The 25,905-nt window shown below is 43.2% G+C and overlaps 2 protein-coding genes across 4 annotated transcripts; both read right to left on the bottom strand.

The window, feature by feature from the left end:
- Window positions 1-1,745: 1,745 nt before the first annotated feature.
- On the bottom strand, window positions 1,746-8,782 carry LOC125748529 (keratin-associated protein 10-6). 3 transcript variants are annotated; one of them, XM_049024784.1, is made up of 10 exons: window positions 8,637-8,737; window positions 7,737-7,843; window positions 6,836-6,910; window positions 6,352-6,555; window positions 6,216-6,253; window positions 6,006-6,107; window positions 4,684-4,849; window positions 4,130-4,194; window positions 3,595-3,696; window positions 1,746-3,262 (listed from the first exon to the last, which is right to left on the bottom strand). In XM_049024784.1, exons 3-10 carry the CDS (start codon window positions 6,858-6,860, stop codon window positions 3,005-3,007), a joined length of 960 nt encoding a protein of 319 aa, XP_048880741.1. In that variant the 5' UTR covers window positions 6,861-6,910; window positions 7,737-7,843; window positions 8,637-8,737; the 3' UTR covers window positions 1,746-3,004. The 3 variants fall into 3 exon arrangements, with proteins under 3 accessions (XP_048880741.1, XP_048880740.1, XP_048880742.1); XM_049024783.1 differs by lacking the exon at window positions 7,737-7,843 and having other exon boundaries at window positions 8,637-8,782; XM_049024785.1 differs by lacking the exon at window positions 7,737-7,843 and having other exon boundaries at window positions 6,006-6,104; window positions 8,637-8,782.
- Window positions 8,783-11,097: 2,315 nt separating this feature from the next.
- On the bottom strand, window positions 11,098-18,084 carry sf3a3 (splicing factor 3a, subunit 3). Its single transcript, XM_049024782.1, has 17 exons — window positions 17,852-18,084; window positions 17,474-17,521; window positions 17,330-17,382; window positions 17,104-17,209; window positions 16,779-16,851; window positions 16,496-16,587; window positions 16,317-16,399; window positions 15,409-15,547; window positions 14,809-14,877; window positions 14,659-14,726; window positions 13,973-14,080; window positions 13,755-13,824; window positions 13,282-13,446; window positions 13,029-13,139; window positions 12,236-12,326; window positions 12,028-12,083; window positions 11,098-11,367 (listed from the first exon to the last, which is right to left on the bottom strand). Exons 1-17 carry the CDS (start codon window positions 17,945-17,947, stop codon window positions 11,290-11,292), a joined length of 1,506 nt encoding a protein of 501 aa, XP_048880739.1. The 5' UTR covers window positions 17,948-18,084; the 3' UTR covers window positions 11,098-11,289.
- Window positions 18,085-25,905: the final 7,821 nt, after the last annotated feature.

Here is a 25,905-nt window from a genome sequence, read left to right as displayed (position 1 = left end):
CACCTGGTGTTACTAGCGCTTAATAGCCAGTTGGCATTGCCAAATAATGCTGTGTTTTGTCACACAGTTGGGCTGCAGAGTTAAAGGCTGGACAAATAAGGAAAGATAGAGTTGGAACTGGAAAATGAACTGCTGAACTGGCAGAGACTACCACACAGTGGATATCCAACAGCCTGACTAAGCATCGCTGAGAGCAGCATAAGGAGCTGCTACTTTAGCAAGTTCCAGTGAAGTTTCCACTAAGCGTCAGGTCACCGGCCCCTTGACCTCAGTAGGACGTTCACACCTATCTTACCTTAATGCACTTGCAATGATGCAGAAGGTGTTAAAATGTAGCACGGCTCCTTTATTTTACATGGGCTTGGTGCTAAGCGTAAATGGACTGTAAAAACACACTTTAGCATTAATTTCCCAGTGTTTTCAAAGGTTTCTCAGTCACTGGCTTGTCATGTAATCTTTACTGTCTACTGGAGTTAAACATCACCAGGCTTTAGGCTGTGGGCATGAAAACGGCGTATTTCCCAGGCAGCCGCGTCGGCCCCACCACCCCCACCTAAACCTTACTCCACCCCCACCCTGCAACCTCTATCGCACAAATGAAATAAGCGTCTGTGGCAGCAGACCAGTCCCAAAAGCAAATGTATTCCCAGACCAGGAAATACAATGATCAGGAAGTTGTGGACTACAGCGACATATGAGTAAAGGTCTGTCAGGGTCAGCACCCGTCTGTCCGAGTCTTTCATGTCCCCTCCCTGTTTGGCCAGCAGATGTCGCTGTCTATCCTGTCCTCCCCGTTGTCAAAGTCTTCAGTGTGTTTCCCCTGCTCTCCAGATGGTTGCTCGGCTCAATGAGCTGAGCATTTGTTTGCGTTGTCGACGCCCCTGGCTGAGAGATCCAACAAGACGACATTCGAGGTGATCTGTTATGAAAACCCCATGGACACATTTCACAGATTAACAGCGTAACTGTTAGAGATCAAATTGTAATTGGAAAAAAGGTGAGGGAGAGATTATTGAGGGACAGTGAGATGAATTTGGATTCAGCTGTTAAAAATTGTCATGCCAGTGACCCCTCGGCTCTGCTTACCAAGTGCAGATGCGATTTATAAAATGGAAGCTAGACGGCGGACCGACAGCAGAAACACGTCAGCGTTCAGATGCAGACGTTGCAAAAGTAAATATGGGCCGAGACAATGTCCAGCCAATGGGGAAGGCAGAAATCACTTCGCAAAAATGTGTTTCAGGGAGTACAAAATTAATAATGAAAAGAAAGTGGTGCATACTATTGACAGACATAAGCTAATGAAGATCCACAGTATTTATTTGTTGGGATGCTCTAAGCTGAAAGCAGTGAGATGGACTGTGGAGACAGAGAGAATAATAACATCCCTTCCATTCGTGAACTGGACGCACTCGCTGGTTTCTTCTTGGGCTGCTCGTTTGCATGAATTGCAAAGGCCCCGGGCGTCGGTGGGTTAGTGCGCATTTTGCTCAATGTGTCGAGTCCATAACATCAAACATGACGAAAGGGAAGTTTAAAATCACAAGTATCCCCCCATTTAGGATTAAACGACAAAAAGAAAACATTCTCCCTGGGCAGCTCTTGAAATTGAAAAAAATGAGCTGGAGGACACCGCGTTTAAACCGATAAAATAAAATAAAACAGAAAGAATTACAATAGCAGATGTAAATATCTTTACGGTATATACTGTCTCAGAAAATATCAGTAACATGGAATCAAGCAGATTTAATCAGGTATTATATGAAACCCTTTATTACATTCTGTAAAAATATTCCAAAGCATAACATATATTTAATGAGGCATACAAATTCACGTATTTTTTCCATTTCTATTTAAGTGAAATATAAACATACGTGTAGCCTACTATAAGATCGTGTCCTAAATATAGAGTGTTTATATATTAGCGTTCCAGGGCTGTAGAATATTCGCCAGATTCGGTAGTTTTGAGAAAGTATTTAGACAGCTTTCATTCCTGAAAAGTAGATGGGGAAAATGTTTAGATCTAACAGATTTAGGAATAAAGTGCATAGGTTTGGCGTTGTGAGGTAATGTAAAAAGCAGATGCATCGAACATAAAGCTCACTATTGCTGAGACAGAATGCTAGAATTTACATATATTTACATATCTGGAGATTTTTTGTTTAAACTTTTCGTTTAAAGTGATTACACGTACAGGTAGCCAACTTCTAACGGTGACCATTTGTTATGTAACATTATGTTGTGCAAAAAAAGTAAGGGCGACTGCTGAACGTAGTCAAACTGATATAGATTAATAACAAAAGGTGGGTTCGCGTTTCATGCGAATTTTAAATACGCGGTTTTTTATTTATTATAGAAGTATGATTTTCTTGTAGTGGCGCTAAAACAACTCGAGTCATATTAGTCATAATGCGTTAAAATGCATTTTCTTTTTTTGATCTAAAGATTGAGGGGCGGTGCAGTGGTTAGCACTGTTGCCTCACACCTCTGGGACCCGGGTTCAAATCTCCGCCTGGGTCACATGTGTGTGGAGTTTGCATGTTCTCCCCATGTCGTCGTGGGGTTTCCACGACTACAGGCTAATTGGAGTTACTAAATTGCCCGTGAGAGTGAATGGTGTGTGAGTGTGCCCTGTGATGGGCTGGCCCCCCATCCTGGGTTGTTCCCAGCCTCGTGCCCATTGCTTCCGGGATAGGCTCCGGACCCCCCGCGACCCAATAGGATAAGCGGTTTGGAAAATGGATGGATCTAAAGATCTAAAGACTGATCGCAGTGCGTTAAAGATTCGAGCAATCCTTTACATGGCCAGATCCGAAATGCTACACTGGAGATGAAGTTATATTACATAAAATCTAATCTGAAATCTTCAATCCCTGCACATTCAAACATAGAAAAGCACAGCATAAGGGATAGAATCAAATATCAAAGGCTTCGTTAAAGGACACGGGATCCAAAGAGTGATGACTGTCTAAAGCCACCCATTGGACAGCTGTAGGGGGCAGTCCTAGCCAATCAGAAAGCAGAAGCCCAAAGCCCATATCAGCAGCCAGGGGAAAAAGAGGCTGAGTGCAACGTGGAGGACCACAGCGGAGTTGGGCATGTTGACCGACCCATCCAGCTTGAGGCAGGAGCCTGATGTTGCTGCGGTGCAACATTCCTGCGTGCAATTTGCAGCAGTGGAGCCGCAGGACTTGTCTCCAGTGCAGTTTCCGCTACAGGCAGCCTCCCAGGACACTGTTGTACCCGAGTTGGTCTTATTCAGCTGAAAGGGAACGTTAGCAGTGTGGATTACAGCCGCTGTTTTCTGCAGCGTTCCTTTATGTCACTTTCTACCCGTCTGTTAAAACGTATCCTCTGTCCATCTACACAAAAGCCTTCTGTTGTTCACTTAAATCTAAACACCTGTTTATTTGCTGTCTTAAAGTAAATGTATTCTCATATTTCATTAACATACAACAAGCTTCATTACCTCTCTGTGGAATCTGTAGTATTTTTATTGCCTCATACTGGTGGCACTGCCCCATTCCCCCTCCCTCACTCCCATGACCTCCCAATCTGCAGGACAGCGAACCACCAGCCTGCTCCACAGCCCACCTTGCAGAAGTCCTGGCCCACAAGGCAGTCGGTGACCTGTTTCCCGGGGTCCGTCTGGTAGCATTTCTCGCCCTGGCAATTGAGTTTGTGGCATTTCTTTCCCTGCACAAGGAGGGAAGAGGAGGTGAATGGAGGGAGCAGGCCTCCCTCTGAAGCTCTAGAGTGAGGTCTGGGTCTTCACTGCTTGCTTGTGTTTGTGTCATCCAGGCATAAACAGTCATTCAATTCAATTCATGCATTTCATGAGTGTGATAGGAAACCCATGTAAATATCAGGAGGACACACACACTGCACACACAGAGAACAGGGTGGGATTCAAATCTCCGCCCCTTATAGATGCAAAACCATGATGCCTGCAGTCCAATCCCATCGCCCTAAAGGAAGCAGCCATGCAGCATAGTGGTCAGCATTGTGGTCAACTGGCAAATCAGCAAAGAATACCATTGGTTTGAAAGTGGAAGCAAAGGTCACCCAGCTAGACCATTTGCTGCTGCCGAGTCAGGTGACAGAATCGGAGGTCAAAGTGCACCCTTACGTTTTTCATTGTAGTCACCAGAGTGTAGGAGATAGTCTGGGTGGTCACTGTGGTGACTGGAGTCACTGGAATTGCAAGAAAAATGTGGAAAGGACAGAGACGGTGGGTGAACTATGATATAAAAACAAAACTGGTAAAGCGCATTAAAACATTATTTTTCCACTTTGGACTAGTTATGGAAAAGCTAAGAAACACTGCAACAGTATTAGCTTAAATGCTTAATGCACATTGTTGACAAATTCAGATACTAAAGACAAAATTACCATATAATTATAAAGCAACTACTGTTATGTAATTCTGGGAAGTTATTCAATATGTCATTATTATGTCTACAAATATTTTATATTGTTTGCTGTATATTTTATTTATTTAATAGATTCTTTTGTCCAAAGTGAGGCAAATATATTCTTGAGAAAGCAGGGTCAGTAATTGGGGGTTTGGGTCCTCGCTCAGGGGCGCAAAAGTGACAACCCAGCCCCCTCCCCTTATGCTGTGGGTTCTGTTAACTTTAGCGCCCTTCTGAGTTTCGGAGTAACAGGGTTGGGTGGGGGTACCTGTGGCGGTTATCATTAGTGATGCAAGTGTGGAATTAAGGCAGTCGGTGGAGTTGCAGCAGTCCACACTGCAGCTGGTCATAGTCGAGTTTGCGCAGCGGTTGACGGTCGCATTGCAGAACGCGCTGCAGTTCGCAGAGTACATAACGCTGTCAAGGCGCCGCAGCTGGAAAAGGAGAGCAGCCAGTCAGACCCCTTGCTGTGTCATTGGCTCTCAGTTGTGAGTTTCTCCTGTCTTTCTGGTTCCACAGGTGATCTCCAGGAGTGTTTATGGACTGCCGACTACGTAGTTGCCTCACACCTCTGGGATTGGAGTTTGTGTCTCTGCCCTGCCCCTTCGAGTGCGGACTTTGTATGTTTTCCCTGTGCTGTTGTAGGGGATTCCTCTGGGTTTTCCAGTTTCCCCCCACAGTCCAAAAACATGCTAAGGTTAATTGCAGCTGCTAAATTATTCATATGTGTGAATGGTATGGGTGTGTGCCCTGCAATGGGTTGACATCCCATCCTGGGTTATTCTCTGCCTTGTGCCCATAGCTTCTGGTATGGGCTCCGGATATCTGCTACCCTGAATAGGACAAGTGGATATGGAAAATGGATGGATGGACCACCATTTGGCATGTGGCAGGACAACAGCAAGGATCTATCTATCTATCTTGCTAGATACTGAAGTCATCATTTTGAAATTCAAGCTTATGATGGAATAATGCAAATCACATGACAGGGCTGACCAATCAAACTTATCAAATCTGTTGAATCATGACATCCCTCTGCCTGGGCAAACAGCGGCTGTTGAACAGACATTCATGCAATGATTCTGGAGAAGAGTTTTCACCACAGTTATGATAACTGCGACTGAAAAAAGATTTGTCTACAATGTAGTGCATACTTACAATATGACTGACGTAAACCTCTGAAAGATATAAGTGTATGATTCCCTTTGATGTCTTACTATTCTTTCCCCCTTGGTGCAATAATTCCTGGTCAGTGCTGGGCAAAGAACTTCCTTATTTGCTGAATTGTGTCTTCTGGTTTGCTGATGAGGGATCAGCTATCCTGACAAAATCACGCCAGGCGATGAACAATTGGAGCGAGGTTGACAATTATCAATGGGCCCTCTCAGTCTACCACTGCAATTTTTCTCCGTTTATGCATTTAGTGGATGATTTAGGCTACGTAGTTCCATGCGATTTCTTTGGTCAGCAAACAAAGTGGAATGGAAAACTGGATGGCCTGTAACTCCTGTCCCAGGACTCCCACCTGCAGCCCCAGGCTGAAATGGTCCATCTCCTGGATAATCTTACCATCTACTTCCTCACTGTTACCTCACAAAAAAGGGCATCAGTAGTGCATGGGCTGGCAGTCGTGTTGAGGTATGTGGCGTAACACATGGAGGAATTGCAGGTGAACGTCCGACACGATATCTGCTGGACAGAGATGGACCAGATGAGACGAGGCAGGTACAATACCCAATACGACTACCCACAGGGAGGCAAAGAAGGTGGCAGAGAGAAGAGAGGATGCTTAATGCGCACCTTGCCAGTAGAGTTGTTATTGGACTTTCCTGTTGTTGCTGCAGAGAAACGAAATACAATATGGTGATCAGACATGCTGAAGCAGTCTGAACAGGGATCTGAGCAGGGATATCGAAATCGAAAAGATTTCACCTACTTGCTGTTGCATTTGTAGATCCTGTGAATGTACTCGAAGGTGCCAATGTTGTCATATTGGTAATTGCAGTCGTATTTTCAGTCGAACTGAATGGAGGAGGTGATGTGAATGTTGTGATGTCTGAGTTCGGGCTGCTGGTAGGAACTATGGTGCTGCTCTGACTTGTGGTCATTCTCAGTTGAACAATTAAGATCAGCACAATTCCTGCAGCAGAACAGTGAAATCAGAGTGATGTAGTTATATGGCGTCGCATAAGCATCTAGTCACACAGCACACACATCGTTATTCAACAGACATAAAGGACGTCTAGCATACAGGAAACGCAACTGGTATTATAACCAATTAAAGTTTTGTTTGGGCGCTATGTCAAATGTATTTAAGGTAAGTTTCCCGAAGAAATAGATAATCATATTCCATAGCTGCTTATCCAATGTAAGAAATCAGTAATTAATATACTGCTAAAATAATAAAAATAAATACGAACCTGTTACACAGCCCGTTGAAGGCATGTTTGCTCAAGCTGGGGCAGGAAGAGAATCCGTAAATCCTGCAGCAGCAACTAGAGTAGTAAGAATAAAAGTTGTATTATGTAAAGAAGAGCTTAGGACTCAAATGGAAATGGAAGACCCGTGGATAGCTTGTATTTTTAAAGAAGCAATATGAAATATAAGAAATATATTCAGCAAATGTTAAGTCCAGAGGTGGAAATTTCAGGTCCAGAAAGTTAACAATCCAGATCAGGATTTTGTTTCAACCAACCAATTGAGTACTATGTGACTCCGACTCTTTATACTCAACTGGTTGGTCGAAACTAAATCACGGTCTGGATTTCTACTTTCTGGACCTGAAATTTCCACCTCTGGTTAAGTAAATATGAAACGAGAGCAGAAACTGGAGCGTTACTAATTGACAGCGCGGTTTCAGAACCACGGATAGTACCAACGTTGAATCTGGACGGTATAAAAATATTTACAAAGAATCTCCTTGAGTTAAAAACCGGCGCAGTTGGTTAACAGCCGCATTCGTAAGTTGTATTTCTATTAAGGCAGTGCGTCCGATCTGTCTGCACCAGTTCATACGGGGTTTTGCTGAAAACAATTCCATAATTGTTCCAGGGAAACTGATCTGACATCGACCAATAAGGATATCAGTTTATGCTCACTGAATAATTTGTAAAGGATGTGCATGAATCGAAAGCCTGATATTTAATTGATAAAGCCACTGAGAGATTCCTGTCTTGACAGTATAAGCATTTAATATTTTGAGCTCATAAAAAATGTATTACGGAGCTGCAGCCTACTTAAACTGTGAGCAGATGGTGCGCAGACACAAAGTACTCGTACAATTAAAACGTGTTTGTTCATCGCGATTCCCATGCGGCTTACATGTTGTTTTTCTCCTGTCCGTGGGGAAACTGGGAAATCCTTTGCGGGGACGAGCGTAGCAACAAGCGTGGGGAAAATACACTCTTTCGCTTTTTTCAGCGTAATTGCTCATAGGGGACAAGCACACAGAGACAACGATAAGGTTACTCGCGAGTTTCTTAACATCACGCAGTCTTTAAATTCGAGTGACTGGGTGCTTTGTTTTTATCAAAAATATAGTAAATCTACTTCAACTTACTTCGAAATTAGGAGCAATGCAATGAATTTTCAGACCTCCGCAACATTTCAGCGACTCAAAATTTCACTTGTTCGCCTCTTAAATTGCAATTATGCAAAAATAAAAGGCAAAATATACAACATGCATCAACTTTTATATTGAAATTTCTGTACGCTTGAAAGTGAAAAGCGGCATACATCGGTATCTGTTCTTAATTAATTATTCAGATGATACCTTTTTGTAAAGCCTTTCACTGCTCACCTCGTGCCTCTAAGATGAACAGCCCCACATATGAACTGAATCATGAAGCATAAGCCAAAACAGTAACGTTTAAAACTTGAGAAAATACATCTACACGTTGGCGTAATCAGCACCCAAACATAGAGTGAACCGGCAAACGGTTTATTTAAAATAAAATCTTTAGGCTTACATATACACCAGGAAAAATAACTCTCCACAAGTCACTAAATATTTCACAAACTATAATACAAATGTATGAAATTGTGAAAAATGAATTGGTACACGCATAGGCCTACACATGCAAATTAGGAAAAATTAACAAGAGCAGTTTAACAATGTTCCGCTACAAATGAAGCAGGGATGCACTGAGATTCCTCAAAAACATACCGCCGGATCCGCATAAGCAAAATACAAAGCAAGGATGTTCATGCCCATCGCCTTACCGGTATGTTGCACGCAAATTCAGGAGCCGGAGACAAAAAAGACTGTTATTAGTTTGGGAAAGTCTGTATGCTCCTGCACACCCTCCCTTAAGTGGCGTTTTCTTGCTTCTTCCTGGTGACATCAGAGGGAGGGCTAGATAATCAGTGGAAACTTTTTTTTTCCTTCTACATCTACGGCCTCCCAATTATCAACAGTATAATCAGAGGCGGAGATTCGGCTCAGCTGCTTAATAGCCCGTTTGAATCCGCGCTGTTTGCTTGCATTTATTATATTTCCTGCGGTAGGCAGCACGTAAGCGCCCCTATACCGCAGAGGTTCAGATGTCAGGTTGGGGATGCTCTATGTGCTACTGGGCACAGCAGTTCACTTAAATCACTTTGGTAAATATGCCTGCAGCGAGTTACAGACTAAAAGACGTAAAAGATAGGCATATCTAAAACGCATTAGAAAACTATGACAGCTGAGCAAATAAGGAACACAATAGGCTTAATAATCACACGGTCATGGGCTGAGTGAGAAAAATAGTTTACCGGTAATGTAAATCTGGGGAGGGGAGAGTGTCAGATGTCAAGGTCGTAAATGCTGGATGTAGGCTACACTGTGTATTGTTTAATGGTGGATACATTACAGCTAGGCTAATTAGAATTCACGGAATATATAATTGTTTTGCTTTTTTGTCTAATAATTGATTTTCCCGACTACGCAGATTATGTTGCCTTTTACCTGGTGTAAAATAAAATATTAACAATCCCCAAGGATCGACCAGTGCTGACGGGCTACTACTCAGAGTAAGCCGTTAGGGTAAACAGAATGAAAGACTGCATAACATTTAATCACATTAAGTATCATATAGAGACTAGCGAATGGGTTGCGCAGAGCAATCAAAATCTGCAACTTCTCCCCCAGGGTTGTTGGGGGCTCCATTATTACAACAAAGATTCATCAAGATAGCAGAGGTGGAAATTTCAGGTCCAGAAAGTACAAATCCAGACCAAGATTTTGTTTCAATCGACCAATTGAGCATAAAGAGTCACAGTCACAGAGTAACTCAACTGGTTGGGTGAAACAAAATGCTGGTCTGGATTTATACTTCCTGGATCTGATATTTCCACCTCTGCAAGATAGTATTTTCTGCCCATGGCCTAAACCTTAAATATGAAGGTACTATACACCCTCGAGGAGGCGTCATTGTACGAAAGCGGTAGGAGGTTCTGTTGCGTCTGTCGACTCCTCGCCTTTTGATCAGTTCATCAAGGTCCCATCTGCAAACACCGAATTAACAGCCTTTTTTTTTTCTCCCGACATAAAAGCATGTGGTGTCAATCGCTCCTCATTTCTGACATTACACAGGAAAAACTCGGAACTAGGGAAGGCCAGAGGAAAAGGTACCATAGGCTTCATCTCGCCATGTATAAAAAGGGAGGAGGAAAACGTCTCGGAAAGCAGAATTTGGCGTAGAGACAAATTACACACAAACGATAATTGTAGATATGACTACGACAGGATCCAGTATGACAACATGCTGATAAGTAAGATTTCCGTTGGTCTTTATAGATCACGCAGGTACTGTGCATATGTGATTATACCCCCATCTCCCTGTCTTATGTAGAAGGGCATAAAAAAACTGACATTCATTCAGTTTATGTAAAATATTTGTTCTGATTCCTTCACCGACTCTTCTCTGGCACTTTCCGTTCGCATAAAATAGACCTACATGTGAAACACCGGAAACCAAATAACCTTTAAAATTGGGCACCTACAGATTTCAGACAAATGCCATCATAATCATCTCACACTATTTCCATTTTTTTTTACTGCAACATATAGCCTAGCTGGAAAACAAATTCACGTGCAAGAACATGACAAGGTCTGGGAAAGGCCTGGTCATTAATAAACGGCTCACTTTGCATTAGTCTGTAAAGACATTCATCAAGTACAGCGTTTGTCCAGTGAACATTTCCTGCTAGCTCATATTTCATTCAAAAGAGGCATTAAGGTAAACGATATACGGGAAAACATTTTTTTCCCCATCATGACATTGAGTAGCAGTTCTCTGGACAGCAAAAAGGTGTATATATTCAAATATAAAGGGAAACTAATTCCATCCAGAGAGACCTGCGTGAGACACTTGCTTTCAGTCCCTTGGCTCCTGCAGCCATGACACAGCCTCCACATTACCGCCATTAACACATGCTTGTTCACTACATGTACGTTAAAACTGTGCTGTATTAAATGTTCCCAGAGCAGGAAAGTAGTGTGGCCCAGACAGGTAACACACAGAAAGTGGAGCAACCACATCGTTATAAGCAGCCACTGCATTCCTATGGGTGACTTACAGTTAACATGAATTATCTGGGGAAAAAAATCTGTTTAATATGTATTGTCTAAGATGATATTAATTATGCCAACCAGAAATGGCCACCTTTAAATTACAAATTTCAGAAAATAAACCACAGCCACTGTCAATAAGCCAATTTTTTTTATTGAGTATGGTAATCCGATTATATTCAAGTTGGTAAATTACAAAAAAGGTGGTCTTAAAAAAAAAAAAAAACTACATAAAATTCAGAGGTTACACAAAATCGGAGACTACATCAGCGCGATGGACTTGCCGACACCCCCATCGTAAGGACTGAGACTGACGGCTGCAGGTTACAGCAGCCCCTGGCGTTTCAGATCCTCGTAGGTTTTCTTGTTGACCACGTTCCCGCTGGAATCTTCATATTCCTCCTGCACGTCAGAGAAATACTGGCGTCACCTTGTGGTCACACAGCACAACTACAGCCACTATACTCTAAATGCCAAAAAAAAGGGACACAAAGATAACCTGAAACCTGCATGTTTACATCCCAGAAGGGATTATTGCTGTTATACCCTCATGCAGGGCATTAGAAATAAGGGGGATACCCCCCCACCCCATTTCACTGCATCCTCAGTACATGAAAGGGTATCCATTTAGGGCTGAACAATATTGGAAGGGAAAGAAAAAAAAATCACTGTAATACTCTTCAGCTTTGTGACTGGCGCCCCCTAATGGCGAATTTTGCCACTTAGGGTGTTTCAGTCATGATACAGAAAGTATAGATAAGACGTGTAAGAATGCGCTCCTCAGTTTTCATTACGGAACCTTGCATTACTGGGGCCAACTCCCTGTGCTTGTCCAGCGCAGGATTCAACAGAACCGAAGACTGCAGTCATATCAGAGATCAAATTTTGTTGAGCTATGTTCAGGCGAGAAACTGCCTCCTACACAGTGTCAGACTAATTTTAAACGAAGTATTTACAGGATTGTAAAAATCTCCTGCATTGCATCCTTTCACGATATGACTAAATGCAAGTGTGCCCACTGCAACGTCACAATACCAGCCCCCCCCCCGCCAAAACTCTCACCTCTGTGTCAGGCTGCCACCTTTCTGATGCTTTCTGGGACTTCAGCTTAGCCCACACTGAGGAAGAGAAGAGAGATCAGCCAGCAGCTCCAACGGCCATCGGTAAGGTTTAGTGGGACACCCGGCAGCCCAGAGTACCCTGAAACACTGAAGGCTTTTTACATTCGAACTCCACTGAGCCGTGGATGCATAGGAGGGGGGTTACTCACGGGACACTGCGTCCTCGATCTGGGTGACGTTGGCAAAGTGGGCGGTGTTGGGGATGCCCAGGCATCGCATGCCGTGCGCGTGGCGCCACTCCTGTTTGGGTGAAATGCAGAAACTGCTCAGCATCTTCCCCGGTGTGAGCTTGACGGATTGCTTCCTCCCTACGTGTCCTGCCCTCCCCTCCCAGACACCTCACAAAAAAAAAAAAAAAACAGCTTCACGCATCCGTGGAGATCCAACGACAGACACACGGATGTAGAGCGGTTGAACTGCGGCCCTGCTGTGGAATGTAACAACTAACTCGATAGCGTCAATAATAATACGCAATAAAAATAGCTGACAACAAATTGTTTGCACTTTTGTGGTTTGTTGCATAAAATCCGGATGACATCACCTAGCGATGGTAATGCCGGTCTGTTAAACTGTTGTCTACATGCCACATGTCTGTAGATGCAGATGGTCATGACTGCTGCACGCAAATACAGCAACGAAATTCCATTAGACGGGCAGAGGGCAGATGCACTGTATCGTTTCCATGCCACCTTGTCACTTTAGAGATTCGACACGTCGTAAAATTTCGACCACAACACCTCAACGGTTTTTTTTCCCCATATAAAGCATTTGCACTTTTCTTAAAGCTTCGTATTTTGATTCTGATCACGCGATGAAGCGATTATCAAAACAACTGGTTTTTTTTTGCAGCCCTATTCCACTTAGAGATGTCCATATATGGCCAAACATGCCCTTGCAGACGAAACCCCACCCCCCCCCCGAGCCTCTCAGGTACGAACTCACCGCAAAGTGGCGCTGGAAAGCCTTGGGGCCTCTGTATGTGTAGTTCCCACAAATCTCACAGTTGTAGTTTATATTCAGCCCATGTAGCTTGTACAGCCAGTAGGGGATCGGCTAAAATACAGGCTAGGATTAGACGTCAGGGGCATGAAAGTCCTGGATCAATTGCATTTATTGTTTTTTGTCATACATCATGACACTTGGAAACGGGGGAAATACACGCCCCAGTGTCCAGTAACGGTACTGCGCCGAATACCTTGCCATCCCAGCCCAGCGGCAGGTTCTTGGGGTTATAGATGATCTCATTGTCCTCATCTTCGCTCTCGCTCTCGCTCAGCTGCTCCTCCTCTTCCTCCTCACGCTCCTCGCCGGTGCGCGCCTGCTTCCGCTGCACGTTCTCGTGGGTCAGCTGACGTTGTTCCTACGGTTGCAACAAGCGTCACTCGCCAGCAGAGGGAGGCGTCGAGCCGTGAATTTGGCGACAAACTGCCATAGCGTAGGAGAATCGTTTTCGGACCATTGCTGCGATGCTCTTTCAGCCAGATTTCAACACCTCACTAAATGTATCTAGTAGGACATTAATCACAGTGTTACCAGTTTAATAAGTAATACTGCCGATTCACAACCACTATTCATTTAACTCATTTAATGCTGTACTCCTTGTTAGAGACTAGACAGCAGTTCCAGGTTGCTTCGAGTTGTCTGTCTGTCACAGACAGTGTGACGTACCCCCAGGATCTCCACGTACTCGTAGATCTGAGCCTCCAGGAAGCCAATTTCCTTGTTGCGCTCCGTATCCCTGGAAAACCCATTTGAGCGGAAACGTCAGATCTGGATGGCTTCGCATGCAAATGACCCTCAAAGGATCGAGTTCATAACGGCGACTCGCGGAAGCGTGTTAACCGGCACGACCATCAAGCCCCCTGACCGCCGGCAGACAAGCGCACCTCTTTGGTCCTTTGGATTTCGGGTTCTTGGCAAACAGCGAGGAATCCAGAGACTCCAGAGATTTGCCCTTGGTGCTGAAGAGCCTCTGCGCTCTCTCCTCCAGGGTCCTGAAAGAGATGCACGCCCTCGATTGGTCGAGACTTTGCCCACATCCTCAGCGACTACATCACACGCAGACACCTGCCTAGACCAGCACTTCTCACCATAAGCATACTTCAAACCAATTGTATTAGAAGACAGAGAATGATGTCCACTGTCAGCTTCTTCTGTTCAAGTCGATTTGCTTGGCAGTACTTCCTGTCGTGTTTGTATAGTGTACTTAGCCTTTGAGTCTATCTTAGAGGATATTTGTTTCTACACTTGTCTGATGCGAGGTTTCTATGCCTCTTCTCCCAGAAACAATGCTGTGCTTCTTATAGGTCTCTTACTGGAAGCTCATCCTAGCAGAACTTGTACTTAGCGTGGCTCCTTGACAGCTGCACGACTGGGTGGATTATTTGCTCTGCTTTACATCGCTCTGGACAAAAGTGAAAGCTGAGCTCTCTTTTTGGCAGTCAGCAAACACAAGACGGAGGCAGGCAAACAAAGAAAGCCACTGGAGAGAGAATGTCACTGTCCTCAAAGCTTCCAAAGGTCACCGTTTAAAGCCCCTCCCACATGCCATGTCACTGGGGCTGCAACTCACCCGCCACACTTCAGCCCCAGGGCCATTAGGGCAGACTTCAGTCTGTCCAACCCCAGAGACGCCAACTCCTGCAGGAAGAACACCAGCCCCCCAATTAAACAAGGGTCACGGGAAAACTGCTGGAGAAATCGCAGAAGGAGAGCTCCCCACCTCCCAGGAGGAGAAGGCAGACAGGTCCAGGTGAGCACCGGCGTGGGTCAGAGCACTGCTCGTCTCTTTCTGAACAAAGAAAACAAAGCTGACATTGAAGTTAAATGTTGCTGGGAATTCTGTAATTGTATTTACACTAGGTGGCGCATGCCATCTGGTACATACAGCAGTTAATGGGAATGTTAGGGTTAGGTGTTTTACCCCGGAAGGGCAAAGGGTTTTTTTGACCACTACGTTACGCGCCTGTCACCACCACCACTGTGTTTGCATTGTGATGCCAGGCCATGGTTTCCGTGTATGAACATCGTTGGGCAAAATAAATGGATCTGAACTGAAAACAAGTCTACTGGCTCATTCATAAACCAGTGGTACGTCTATCACGTCATGTACCGGCAGCAAGACAAAACATCTAAGCCTATAGCGCGTCGGCCACGTCATTCGTGGGGCCAAAGCACCTCAGCAGGTTGGTTTAGACCGAACTCCTTACAGCCGATTCACTCACACTGATGCAGTGATTATGGACTACAGGTTATGGAGCAGGTGGAGGTTACGGACAGATGCGGAGCACAATGCGACCGGCGAAGGCGGCGCTCAGCGTACCGGCCAGCCGGGGAAAGTGCCGTTCTCCCACTTCTTCTCGAACTCGACCAGGATTTTGCCATACAGCTCGTTTTGGTCCAGAAGAGGCTTCACCCTGTCCGTGTAGTCCTGCAGGTACTCCAGAAGCATCTCTAGGTACCTGCAATCAATCACATGACTCTTCACAGCCACTCGCCCGGAACATCAGAACCGATGGGTCCTCACATTTCCCCCCCAGATTATCTTTCCCCTTCTGTTCTTGCATTAGACCCTTAAAGGTCCAATCGTGCACACAGTCACACGGCAAACATGAAAACATGTAAACAAAACACAGCTCGAGGTCGTGAATTGGTTCAGGTTCATGAATACGGCCGCATGATATATCGCGCATGCAAAATAATCACATTGCATTTGTCGGCGCAGCTTTGTGTCTGTTGACAACTTGCAGCAACGTCACTTATTTGACAATCTCTATTAGTAGATAAGTTCTACTCGGATACAGTTTACTTCCCGTTTTATAAATATCGCTGTGTTAATGTCACACACCCCGATGTGACATTCCGCAGCCCAAACTCAGAAGCTCCCCGTCAAGAAAACTAATGATCATTCACTTTCCCCCAGAAAACAGGTAAATCATGGGCCCCAGGTAGTTGCTAAATCCAGGCCTTGCCCACATGGATAAATTAAAGCCAAAATCAAGAGTAAACCATTCGGATGGAGTCTGGAGGCGTTTTCTCCAGCTAAACTACACTGTGCAGCTGCAGAAATCTGTCAGTAGAATATCGCCACAAATCATCTGCCAAAACACCAAACTAATTGGTATAGCCACTATAGTCACAGAGGACGCTCTATATAAGGTATGACATGAATACACTCAGAGGCACAGGCAATGAACAGACTACTTCACAGAACAAAACACACCCACTTACTTTTTGTACTCTGCATTCTTCCTGTCTTTCGAGATGTCAAACAGCTGATCGAAGGTGGACAGGTAAGCGATGTACTCGAGTTTCTAAGGAAGAAACGGACAATTCTAGTTACAAATTTGAAAAAACGACCATTTTAAGAGGAGATGTGCTGAGGTCGCTGTGTGTGAACAGCAGTGTACCTCTGAGCCTTTCAGATTGATATACTTCAGGTAACAATCATGGAGGTCCAGGTAGCGACCATAGCCTTCCTCGTCAGTGAATTCAACCAGATCTGCAAAGTGAAAACAGCACGGGAAATGTGTCACCATAAAGCAGAACACCACACATGATTAAAGGTCACTTTTGAACATTTTAATTCACTGTATTATGTAAATCCAGCATCATTCACACACATTTTATAAACACAGACAGTACATATTTTGATGTAGTCAAAACACATGAAAGTTCTGTTCTGCAGCTTACTCTGTGCCTCTTCATTGGGATTCTCTCGAACCTTGATCAGCTCCTCAAACTCCACAGACATCGGCACACAAATCTATGGGGAAAAAAAACAACCTCAGCAGTTAATTTTTGAACCCCCTGAGGCTTAGGGCTAAACTCAACTAAAATTATGTACAAGGATATACTTATCGACCCAAAAGCAAATTTTAAATTTCAGTTTAGTAGGTAAACAAATTACTATTAAATGAGGGAACATCTTCAGGACACAGGAAAGTTGCCATAATAAGAAGGTCATATTAAGTGAGTGGGGCGTTTGGGACCCACTGATGCCCATGATGAGATTCACCTCATTTGGATGTTTCCGGTGAAACTCCTTTATTTGCTTGAGCCTGTTGTAGAACTCTGCAAATTCGTTGGGTCCCGAGATGGCCTTCAGCTCCTCCTTCCTCATGCTGAGGGGACAAACACACACCACGTTACGTCATATTGTAGCTCTGGTGCTCATATAGGAAATGCTGCATTCTCTAAAATAAAACGAAAACAGATAATCTGTTTTATATGTAATCACTTACCCATCTTTATCTTCATAGGAATCCCTTAAATTTGCACTAACTTCCATGTATCTCTGGAAAAGTGAAAGTCCTAATTAAGTCTGGAATTACGTGTGATGAACGGTAAATGCGCTCTGATATCACAGCAAGGAAATTACTACTTACGTCCAACATAGCCCGTGTCCGGTGATCTGAATTGATCTGGTCTCTTAACTGCTCGAAAAAAAAAACAAATGTTGAGTTTCAAAGTCCCCATGAAGCACAGCTAAATTTATAAAAAATAATGCAAACACTGAAACAACAACAACAGTTTGTCACTCTTAAGAGAAAGACCTCCAAAACGATGAATCGGATGAAACGTACATAAATATCAAACAAGAAGCAACTTCCGACTACATTCCGTAACTGTTTTAAAGAGCACATAAATGTACATTTATATAGGAATCGCATTGCTTCTATTCCTCAGAAATGAATGGGCCGGTGTTTCTTCCTGAACGGTTAAAATAACGTTAGCCAGGTAGCATTAAGCGCAGATAGCCTCACCGTTGTCTTCTTATGCAGCATTTCTTTAGCTTTTGCATCCATCAACCTTTCCTTCTCTTCGTGGTAACGCCGTTGTTGCTCCAAAATAGTCTCCATTTGTATTTAATCCAGTATAATGGACTGAAAACGAAGAACTCTATGTAACAAGCGCGTCAGCATGTAAACGATGGACGCAGATACGACGCGCTCAATATTGCAACAGGAAACCGGAAACAGAAAACGTGCCCCTCACATTTAACTCCGTAAGAGGAACAAGGAACATCAAAGCGTTCCGCTGTGATAGTTTTTACAATACCTTGAAATGTTAATATTCAACGTAATGTTTTAATGCATGGTTATCTGTTTTGTACTGATTGTGATATTAAATAGTTGGATATGTAACGTAAATATGACACATTAGTATATATTATACATATCATTGTATGTATTATAGACCAACAACACATCTCCCTTTTAATGGATTTTAATTTATTGAATAGGCCTACCACCATATTGTATGTGGCATTGGGTATTTCTGTTTTTGTGTGTTGGGTATCTGTGTACTATGCAGTTTGTAACAACAAACAATTTCCTTCAGGATCATAAAAGTATTCTAATTCTGAGATCATAGTTCCCTTTTAGGGTTGCTTTTATTCTAATTCCATCCATCCATCTATTTTCCAAACCGCTTATAGATAAATAATATTTACAACAAATATGATATTGTAGTTTAGAAGTTACCCAAAATCTGTGCGTGGCCAAATGGTGCTGTCTTGCTAAGAGGAATGGAGCAAATTTACGGTTTCACATGGCAACCCCATTGTTCCATATGAACCCCATGAATACATTTTTTTGTAACTTAAAGTTAAGGTGATTCTCTGGAAAAGCAGCTAACCCACTTCATGCAGAGATAAGCAACAGGATGGTTAAGGTTAATGCATCTTTTGCACACTTGTGTCTGTTTGTGAATATAAGCTAACTTGACCTACATAGATGGTATCTTACGATGTACAAAACATCATCCGGAAGGTGCAATGCTAAGTCAAAAAGTGTATTTAACAAAGTGTACACTGTTAATGTCATGTAATCAGAGCTGTACTGTAGGCTATATATTTATACTCCTTTGATAGTGGTTTCTTCTGGCTATTCTGGGTTTATCCCACAATCCAAAAATTGTGAATTGGTAAGGTTGGTATCGGCAAATTGTCATGTGTGTGTATAGCAATCATACAAGATGGTTATACTGTAAGGATATTACAATATACAATGTGCACATATACTGTACAATTGGGTAAATGATTTTATGTAATGATGTAAAGCAATGCATAGATAGACCTATCAGAAATTCTGGAATATCAAATTGAGGGATACTTGTTGAGGTCTTTGGGAAGACTCTGTAATAGTCAATTATGGATGTGTTTCATGACATGCCAATGCGCTCAATTTGCAGCCAGTACACTCAAATTATCTAATAAAGTAAGGAATGTGCCTGTGAAGCTGGTGAAAAATATTTACGGCTAACATTATGAAAGAGTAGCCCTAGTGTAAGTTCTCATACTACCAAAGTAGAGCTATGTTGGTACAAGGTAGGCAGAAATACAAGAGTTTAGCTTTGGCTTTAATGCTGGTAGGGACCAAATCATTCCCAATCTCCCAGTCCCATAAACACAGACGGTACCCCCCACAATATTGGTAAGTACATGTCCCTACCATCTATACCCAAATCTACTCTGTTGTGGATATATAAAAAGTGAAATCAGATTGATAAATAATAAATGAATACTATTGCATTCTTAAAATTGGTTTCTTTGCCAGAAAAAGTATCACTTTAAGCAGTGATTACTATGGATACATTTTCTGAAGTGTTGTGATATATTTTTGTGACATTAATGTAAATGCAAATCAAATATTGTGAAGTTTGTCATTGCAAAGCTTCTGCCCATACTTGTGTGGATGGGCCTGTTCTTACCTGATCTCAGACGCTAAGTAGAGTTGACCCTGGTAAATGCTTGGATGGTTAGTAATGGACGTCATTGCATATGTGCATATCTTAATATCTGACAATAGAAGAAGGGGAAGGTGTAACAAACCAGAAGGCACAGATATGGCGAGATTAAATTTGTGGCCTGCACTGGTGTCGATGTAAGTATGACATCATCAGAGCAGTTACATAATTTAGCTTCTAGACTGACACTTATTTAGCATATTTACGAGGAAATAACACTGTCTGTCGGTGCTAGAAAATTCTGGATCCCCATTGACAAAATGTGGCGATTTTTTTAGGAAGGGGGAGGGCAGGGTATCCATAGCCGTTCTGACGACCTGCATATTCTGTTTTTCAGGGGTTTTTCCTTTCCCTTTCAGCTTGCCAAATCGTAAAGCTTTGGACATGCTCGTGAAGCTAACATTCTAACATGTTACCACACGTATGTCACATATTTGCATTTTACTGGAGAAATAAGGAAACCTGAGACATGCTACCACACATATGCAGTGATCTGGCCAGTAGAGGGCGGAATCAGCAATCTTGGGCAGATCAAAACGAAGCTGATGGTAGGTGTACAGAGCTGAGCTCAGCAGTCGGCCTTTTCTAGCACAGAGCTGCAAAGCTGGGAGGTGTCTCGCCATGTCTCAGGCATGTCTAACTAGGAGGAGGCCCCGGGGCTGACCCAGGGCACGCTGGAGAGATTATATATCTCAGCTGGCCTGGAAATGCCTTGGTATTCCGCCGAGGAGCTGGAGGAGGTGGCTGGTGAGAGGGAGGTCCGGGCATCTCTGTTTAGACCGCTGCCCCTACAATCCGACCCTGGACTAGCAGCAGAAAATGGATGGATGGACATATATCTATTCTATATGTAAAATAGTTAATATTTCTATATTTATTCATATATCTGAAATATATATATCCTTGTACATTACCTATATATATATATATATATATAGTAGCACCAGACAAGCCTAGGCATCGTAAAAGTAGTTAAGGATGAAAATACTTGCTTGCCATGAAGAAGAAGCTTTTTCATAATAATCCTTATAAGGATAATAAGAACCACCCCATAAGCCCCAAACCTGAACATAGTAGGGAAGCACAGGAAGGTCACATGCTGGACCGTGAGGTACACACACGGTGGGTAATTTACGCGACACTATACACACAAAACACAGGCAAACGCATGCGTGACAATAGGGAAGCACAATTTATCAACAACGAATACATAAAAGGGGCTATTTACAATTACTTGTGGGGCATGCTGGGACATGCACTCCACCGGCACTACATGTATACTAATTTGCATGCTGCTTTATTGCACCGTACTGTACTATTTGCATTTTCTGGTTAGATGCTAAACTACATTTAGTTGTATCTGTACGTTAGCAGTATGACTGAATCGTCGGTTTGGACGAGACAGTAGACCAATGGTCCCCAGATGACATAATATATTTAGTGAAATTCCAAAGTGAGCAACTGATGATCACTAGGCCATCTCACAAGGCCAGTGGAAATGCAACCAGAGTCAAAGAACTTGTGTCAAGATGGACGAATAAGCGCTGGGTCTGTACAAAGTTTGCTGTTACACATAATAGTAAAAATATATCATCCGCATTTTAGAATTCTAATGTATTTTGTGTACATAGTGAATGTGAATAGAATTAAAGGTAATTCATTAACAATGTGCTTCCAACTGTGAGAATATTTGCTCTCTCGAACACTTTCACACTAAATACATGTGCTGTACTTCTCAAACACAGTCATTGCTAAATTCAGGATGTAAGGATTCACGAAATAGTGATTTCATTGGTGTTGTCTGTTTGGTAAAGATTTAGCTGTAATTTCTATGCCCGTGAGAAGTAATGATTATGAAAAGGGATTTCTGATGCATACAGCCGCAAGAATGTAATGCACAGATAAACACAGACAAGGCAGGTAAGTGAACAGAGATTCTGATTTCGGAGTAACCAGTACCGGCATATGCATTATGCAATAAACGGATATGAGACATTTTTGTTTTGTGAATCATAGATCTGTTGTTGGGAAGCTTAGTAGCATTTTTATTATTAATTATTGTTTGCACGTCATGGAGCATAAAGAGCTGCCTGGTAAAGCCAATGTTCCTTCATGTGTCTGAAGCGTTCTGCCCTTTAATGCTGTGTTTCTCTGCTAGGGAGCGAGTGTGCGGCATGCACACTGAGGATGCACCCAGCACTGGGCCCCACCTTTACAGGTACAGCTGATAACCCCTCTCCCTTTGCTTTTACTGTGTGTACTGATAACATTTTCAGTAGCAAGCAGGATGAATGGGTGGATGGATGGATGGGTGGATGGATGAATGGGTGGATGGATGGATGAATTGGTGGATGGAGGAATGGATGGATGGGTGAATGAATGGGTGGATGCATGGATGGGTGGATGGATGATGGATGGATAAATGGGTAGATGGATGGATGGGTGGATGGATGAATGGGTGGATGGAGGAATGGATGGATGGATGGGTAGATGGATGGATGGGTTTTATTGCATGAGCTATTTATTATATTTTATTGTATTTCTGTGACGGCTGCTTTTGCAAGAAAATGGCATATTTGCATATTTTAAAATGCCTTCTGTATAACAGCAAATTAAAAACAAAAGTGTGTAGATGCTGGAGGTTGAAGTAGCAGGGCCCCGTAAATTAGCGACTTTTCGGCCTTTGGGAAAACTGCTCAGCCGACCTGCAGCTGCTTGGACAGGTTCTCACTGCATTCAGTAACTACATCTCAGTAATTACATGCGGTGGTGGCAGAGATGCCCAGGAGTGTCCACTGCAAGGACACACAGGTCTGTCAGCAAACAGTGATCCGTTTCAACCAGCTGCAGAGCAACACGAACCAAATGTAAACTTCCCATGTACAGGATGAGCAGTTGGAAGATGGATGGACCACTATTTTGCTATATTGCACCTGTTGAGGAAAATGTAAAATACCTGGGCTGGGGCTCTCTGGAATTTCGCTTGTCTAGTTAACCAATGAAACATTCTGGATCCAGGCTTCTTTGGAAGCACATTGTTGGACTTAAATTCTCAGGAATGTCATTATCTATCGGATCTGGTTAGACATGCTCTTCTTCATTATCAATGCTGTGGTTATTTGCTAAATTTGCAGCCCTGCTAATGACATCCTGTATCCATCGTGGAACCGGTCAAAAGGAGCCACACCCTCTGCCAGGCCTTTGTGCCCCTCTCCCCCCTGGACCTGAAGTTTGGTCTAACACCGACATCACTTGGAGGACGTGGACTTCCTGGGTTTGGAGTTTGAGGGGCCAGAGCCAAGCCTGCAGGATAGTGCCTATGGGGGTCAGTGCTATTTGAAGAGTCACTCACATTCCACCTGGCTACATATACCCTTCCTCTGGTGAGAGGCCTGCTAGTATGCTAGCTTTGGTTGTTTGCAGTGGCACCCCCTAGTGGCTGTGGCCTTTTTTTAGTATTACGTGGGGGTCAGGCGTAGGGGTCAGCCAAAGAAAGGACTGCGTTAGCACTCTTTCCCACCAACTGGTGTGGCGCATTTCCCAGAAGTATCTACTGGTTTTACAAACCTGTGTAGGTTATTTAATTTGCTTTAGTTTTCATAACTAGGGTGCATGTGAGTCTCAAACTTGGACACGGTTTTAGATAAAAATCAACTGCAAAAGACTATGGTTACCAAGGGAAGCCACACTGAGCATGTGTATGATGGTGGAGAAAAGGCAGAGATGACCTTTGGGAGTGTGAGGCTCGTTGAGTCGGAGGAGCAGAGCCACAAGTCAGCCCACGGAAAACTGTTTCCCCTCCCCTTCCTGCCCCCCCACCCACGCAGCAATCCTGACCACAGTGCCTTTGATCCGCACCAGCAGAGGTGAAAATTTCAGGTCCAGAAATTAAAAATCCAGACCCAAGAATTTGTTTCAACCAACCAGTTGAGTAGTCTGTGACTGTGGGTCTTTATACGCAAATGATAGTTTGAAGTAAAATGTTGTGTGTGCATTTTCACTTTCCGGACTTGTACTATTCACCTGATCAGGAATCTTTGAGCATTAAATGCTGATTTGTTTTCTGCATTTCTCTGTAAATCTCTGGTTTTGTTACATCTATCCTGATGGTTTTGTGGCATTGCTGTGATACCACTGTGAGTCTGCATGGGGTGCTGTTGTGATTTTAAGGTCTTAGCAGTGTTGCGGGGAAAAGAATACCGCACAGCACGTGTAGGAAGGGCTGCCTTTCAACTTTTGACCATAAAGGGCGATGGAAAGGAGTTCTCTGATGAAATCTTAGTTGACAAGCCTATCTATTGAGGGCATCATAATACTTAGGTGCAGATGGCTTTTCTTAGGATGGAAAAAGGTCAGAGAAGAATTCTGAGAAGTTTGCAGTTGTTCAGTGAGGGGGATTTTTCTTTAAAACAATGACTTTCAATAATGCTAAGAGTGATTCGAAGCTGTAGCAAAATAAAAATATGATATTTGAAAAAACCCACATGGAGTACAGATTGTGACACATTGGCCATATATTATTGGATTTCTGGCCTGCAAATTGCAGCTATATTAGAGGATGTTAGCTTTCTGGAACATCTCTTGGTTTTGTTTTGCTGCAGCAAAAGTATGTTACCTCGTGTTTCGCTGAATAGGATGTGATCTGAAGGGCCGTCCCAGCAGTTAAAAATACACAGCCAATTTAAAGGACAGTATACGGGGTAAACGAGGGTTTAATCGGGAAGACCGGGGAACAGCGATGCACATTATATCAATGACATCAGGCAGGGCAAGACGTGGACTGATATACAAGAGACAAGTCGAAATAACAGGGAACAGCTGGGCATGAGGGGAGCACGCGTGGATGATGAGGGGGCGTAACACACACGAGGATCGGATGAGCTGGGCGTCATACTTCCTTTAAGGAGACTAACAGGAATTCCCTCCCAGAAATGACATCGAATTGGCAAAGCAAATTAGCCACGTGTATGGATGAGCATACAAGCCTACCATGTTTGCCATTCCAAAGTCAATAGACAATAGGGAAAAAAAAATTCTCAGAATGTGAAATGCAGAGTTTAGTATGGTTGGCTGAATAAGCTGCACAGTGGCAGAAGTAAAAAAAAAATGGAAGGATTTCCAGTCTGTTCCAGTGAAATGGGGCTAATAGCCAGAGGGTAGGTTGTTACTGCTGTCTCCTGTGAGTAATACATAGAGTAATACATGTAGATTTTAGTCAAAGGAAAATTTCTACATACAGACAATTCTGGCATATATCTCTTAACACATACATACACACACACACACACACACAAACACAGACCTGTATTCATGTCTTTAGTGAAATTCCAACGTGAGCAACCGATGATCACTAGGCCAGTGGAAATGCAACTAGAGTCAAAGAACTTGTGTCAAGATCTTGGGACCACTCATTCAGGTATGCGGGTATTATACCTCCTCACCCCCTACAAAAATTCTTTTCCTACTCTTTCACTCACATTTTTATCAGGATATAAGTGAATCTTTTTCAGGATAAGGTTTTCTTTATAAATCCCAAAATGTGCATAGGAATGTTTCTGGTCTTTTTTCATTCGTACGAGCCCTTTATAAATAAGCTATTTAGTTTTAGCTTGTACGCGAGTTAAAGGCGCCTGTCCGCGTAGGAATTATGATGCTCGCTTAGCTAGTTAGCCAACGCTTGGTTTTATAAAGCTTTTTTTTAACATGAAGGTTTGCTTAGGGTTTGATCTGGCCCTAACGCTAAGCTTTGCATAGCACCTTTTTATTGCACGACTTTGCATAATATGAGGTTTTACCTAGGCACGTCTGTTGTGCTCTATCAGAAAATCTGTTTCTCAGATAGGGACACGATTGTTCTGCATGTATTCATGAATGTGTTAATGAAAGTCATTTGCACGAAGAAGTTGTACTTTGATTTAACATTACACATCACATTTCCCCATTTAACTCTTACTTTATCAACTGAATCGAGTTAAGGCTTCGTTTTTTCTCGAACAGGGAGGTATGTAGGACTGCATCTGCAGAAGTTAGGTTGACTGAGGTCGCTCGGTATCCCCGGTAACAAGCGTGA

This window comes from Brienomyrus brachyistius, chromosome 9 (genome assembly GCF_023856365.1).
Source record: "Brienomyrus brachyistius isolate T26 chromosome 9, BBRACH_0.4, whole genome shotgun sequence".
Lineage (NCBI taxonomy): Eukaryota > Metazoa > Chordata > Actinopteri > Osteoglossiformes > Mormyridae > Brienomyrus > Brienomyrus brachyistius.
This window is presented reverse-complemented; position numbering and strand designations above follow the sequence as displayed.

Excerpts from the sequence above, each read along its gene's own strand:
- sf3a3 (XM_049024782.1), bottom strand. The coding sequence starts at position 17,947 with ATGGAGACTATTTTGGAGCAACAACGGCGTTACCACGAAGAGAAGGAA. Across the intron at positions 16,588-16,778 it reads TCCCAATGAAGAGGCACAGA|ATCTGGTTGAATTCACTGAC; the intron begins GTAAGCTGCAGA and ends TTCACTTTGCAG. Across the intron at positions 15,548-16,316 it reads AAGAATGCAGAGTACAAAAA|GTACCTAGAGATGCTTCTGG; the intron begins GTAAGTGGGTGT and ends GATTGATTGCAG.
- LOC125748529 (XM_049024783.1), bottom strand. The coding sequence starts at position 6,860 with ATGCCTTCAACGGGCTGTGTAACAG. Across the intron at positions 6,108-6,215 it reads ATAACAACTCTACTGGCAAG|CAGATATCGTGTCGGACGTT; the intron begins GTGCGCATTAAG and ends ATCTCTGTCCAG. Across the intron at positions 3,697-4,129 it reads TGGTGACTACAATGAAAAAC|GGAAAGAAATGCCACAAACT; the intron begins GTAAGGGTGCAC and ends CTCCTTGTGCAG.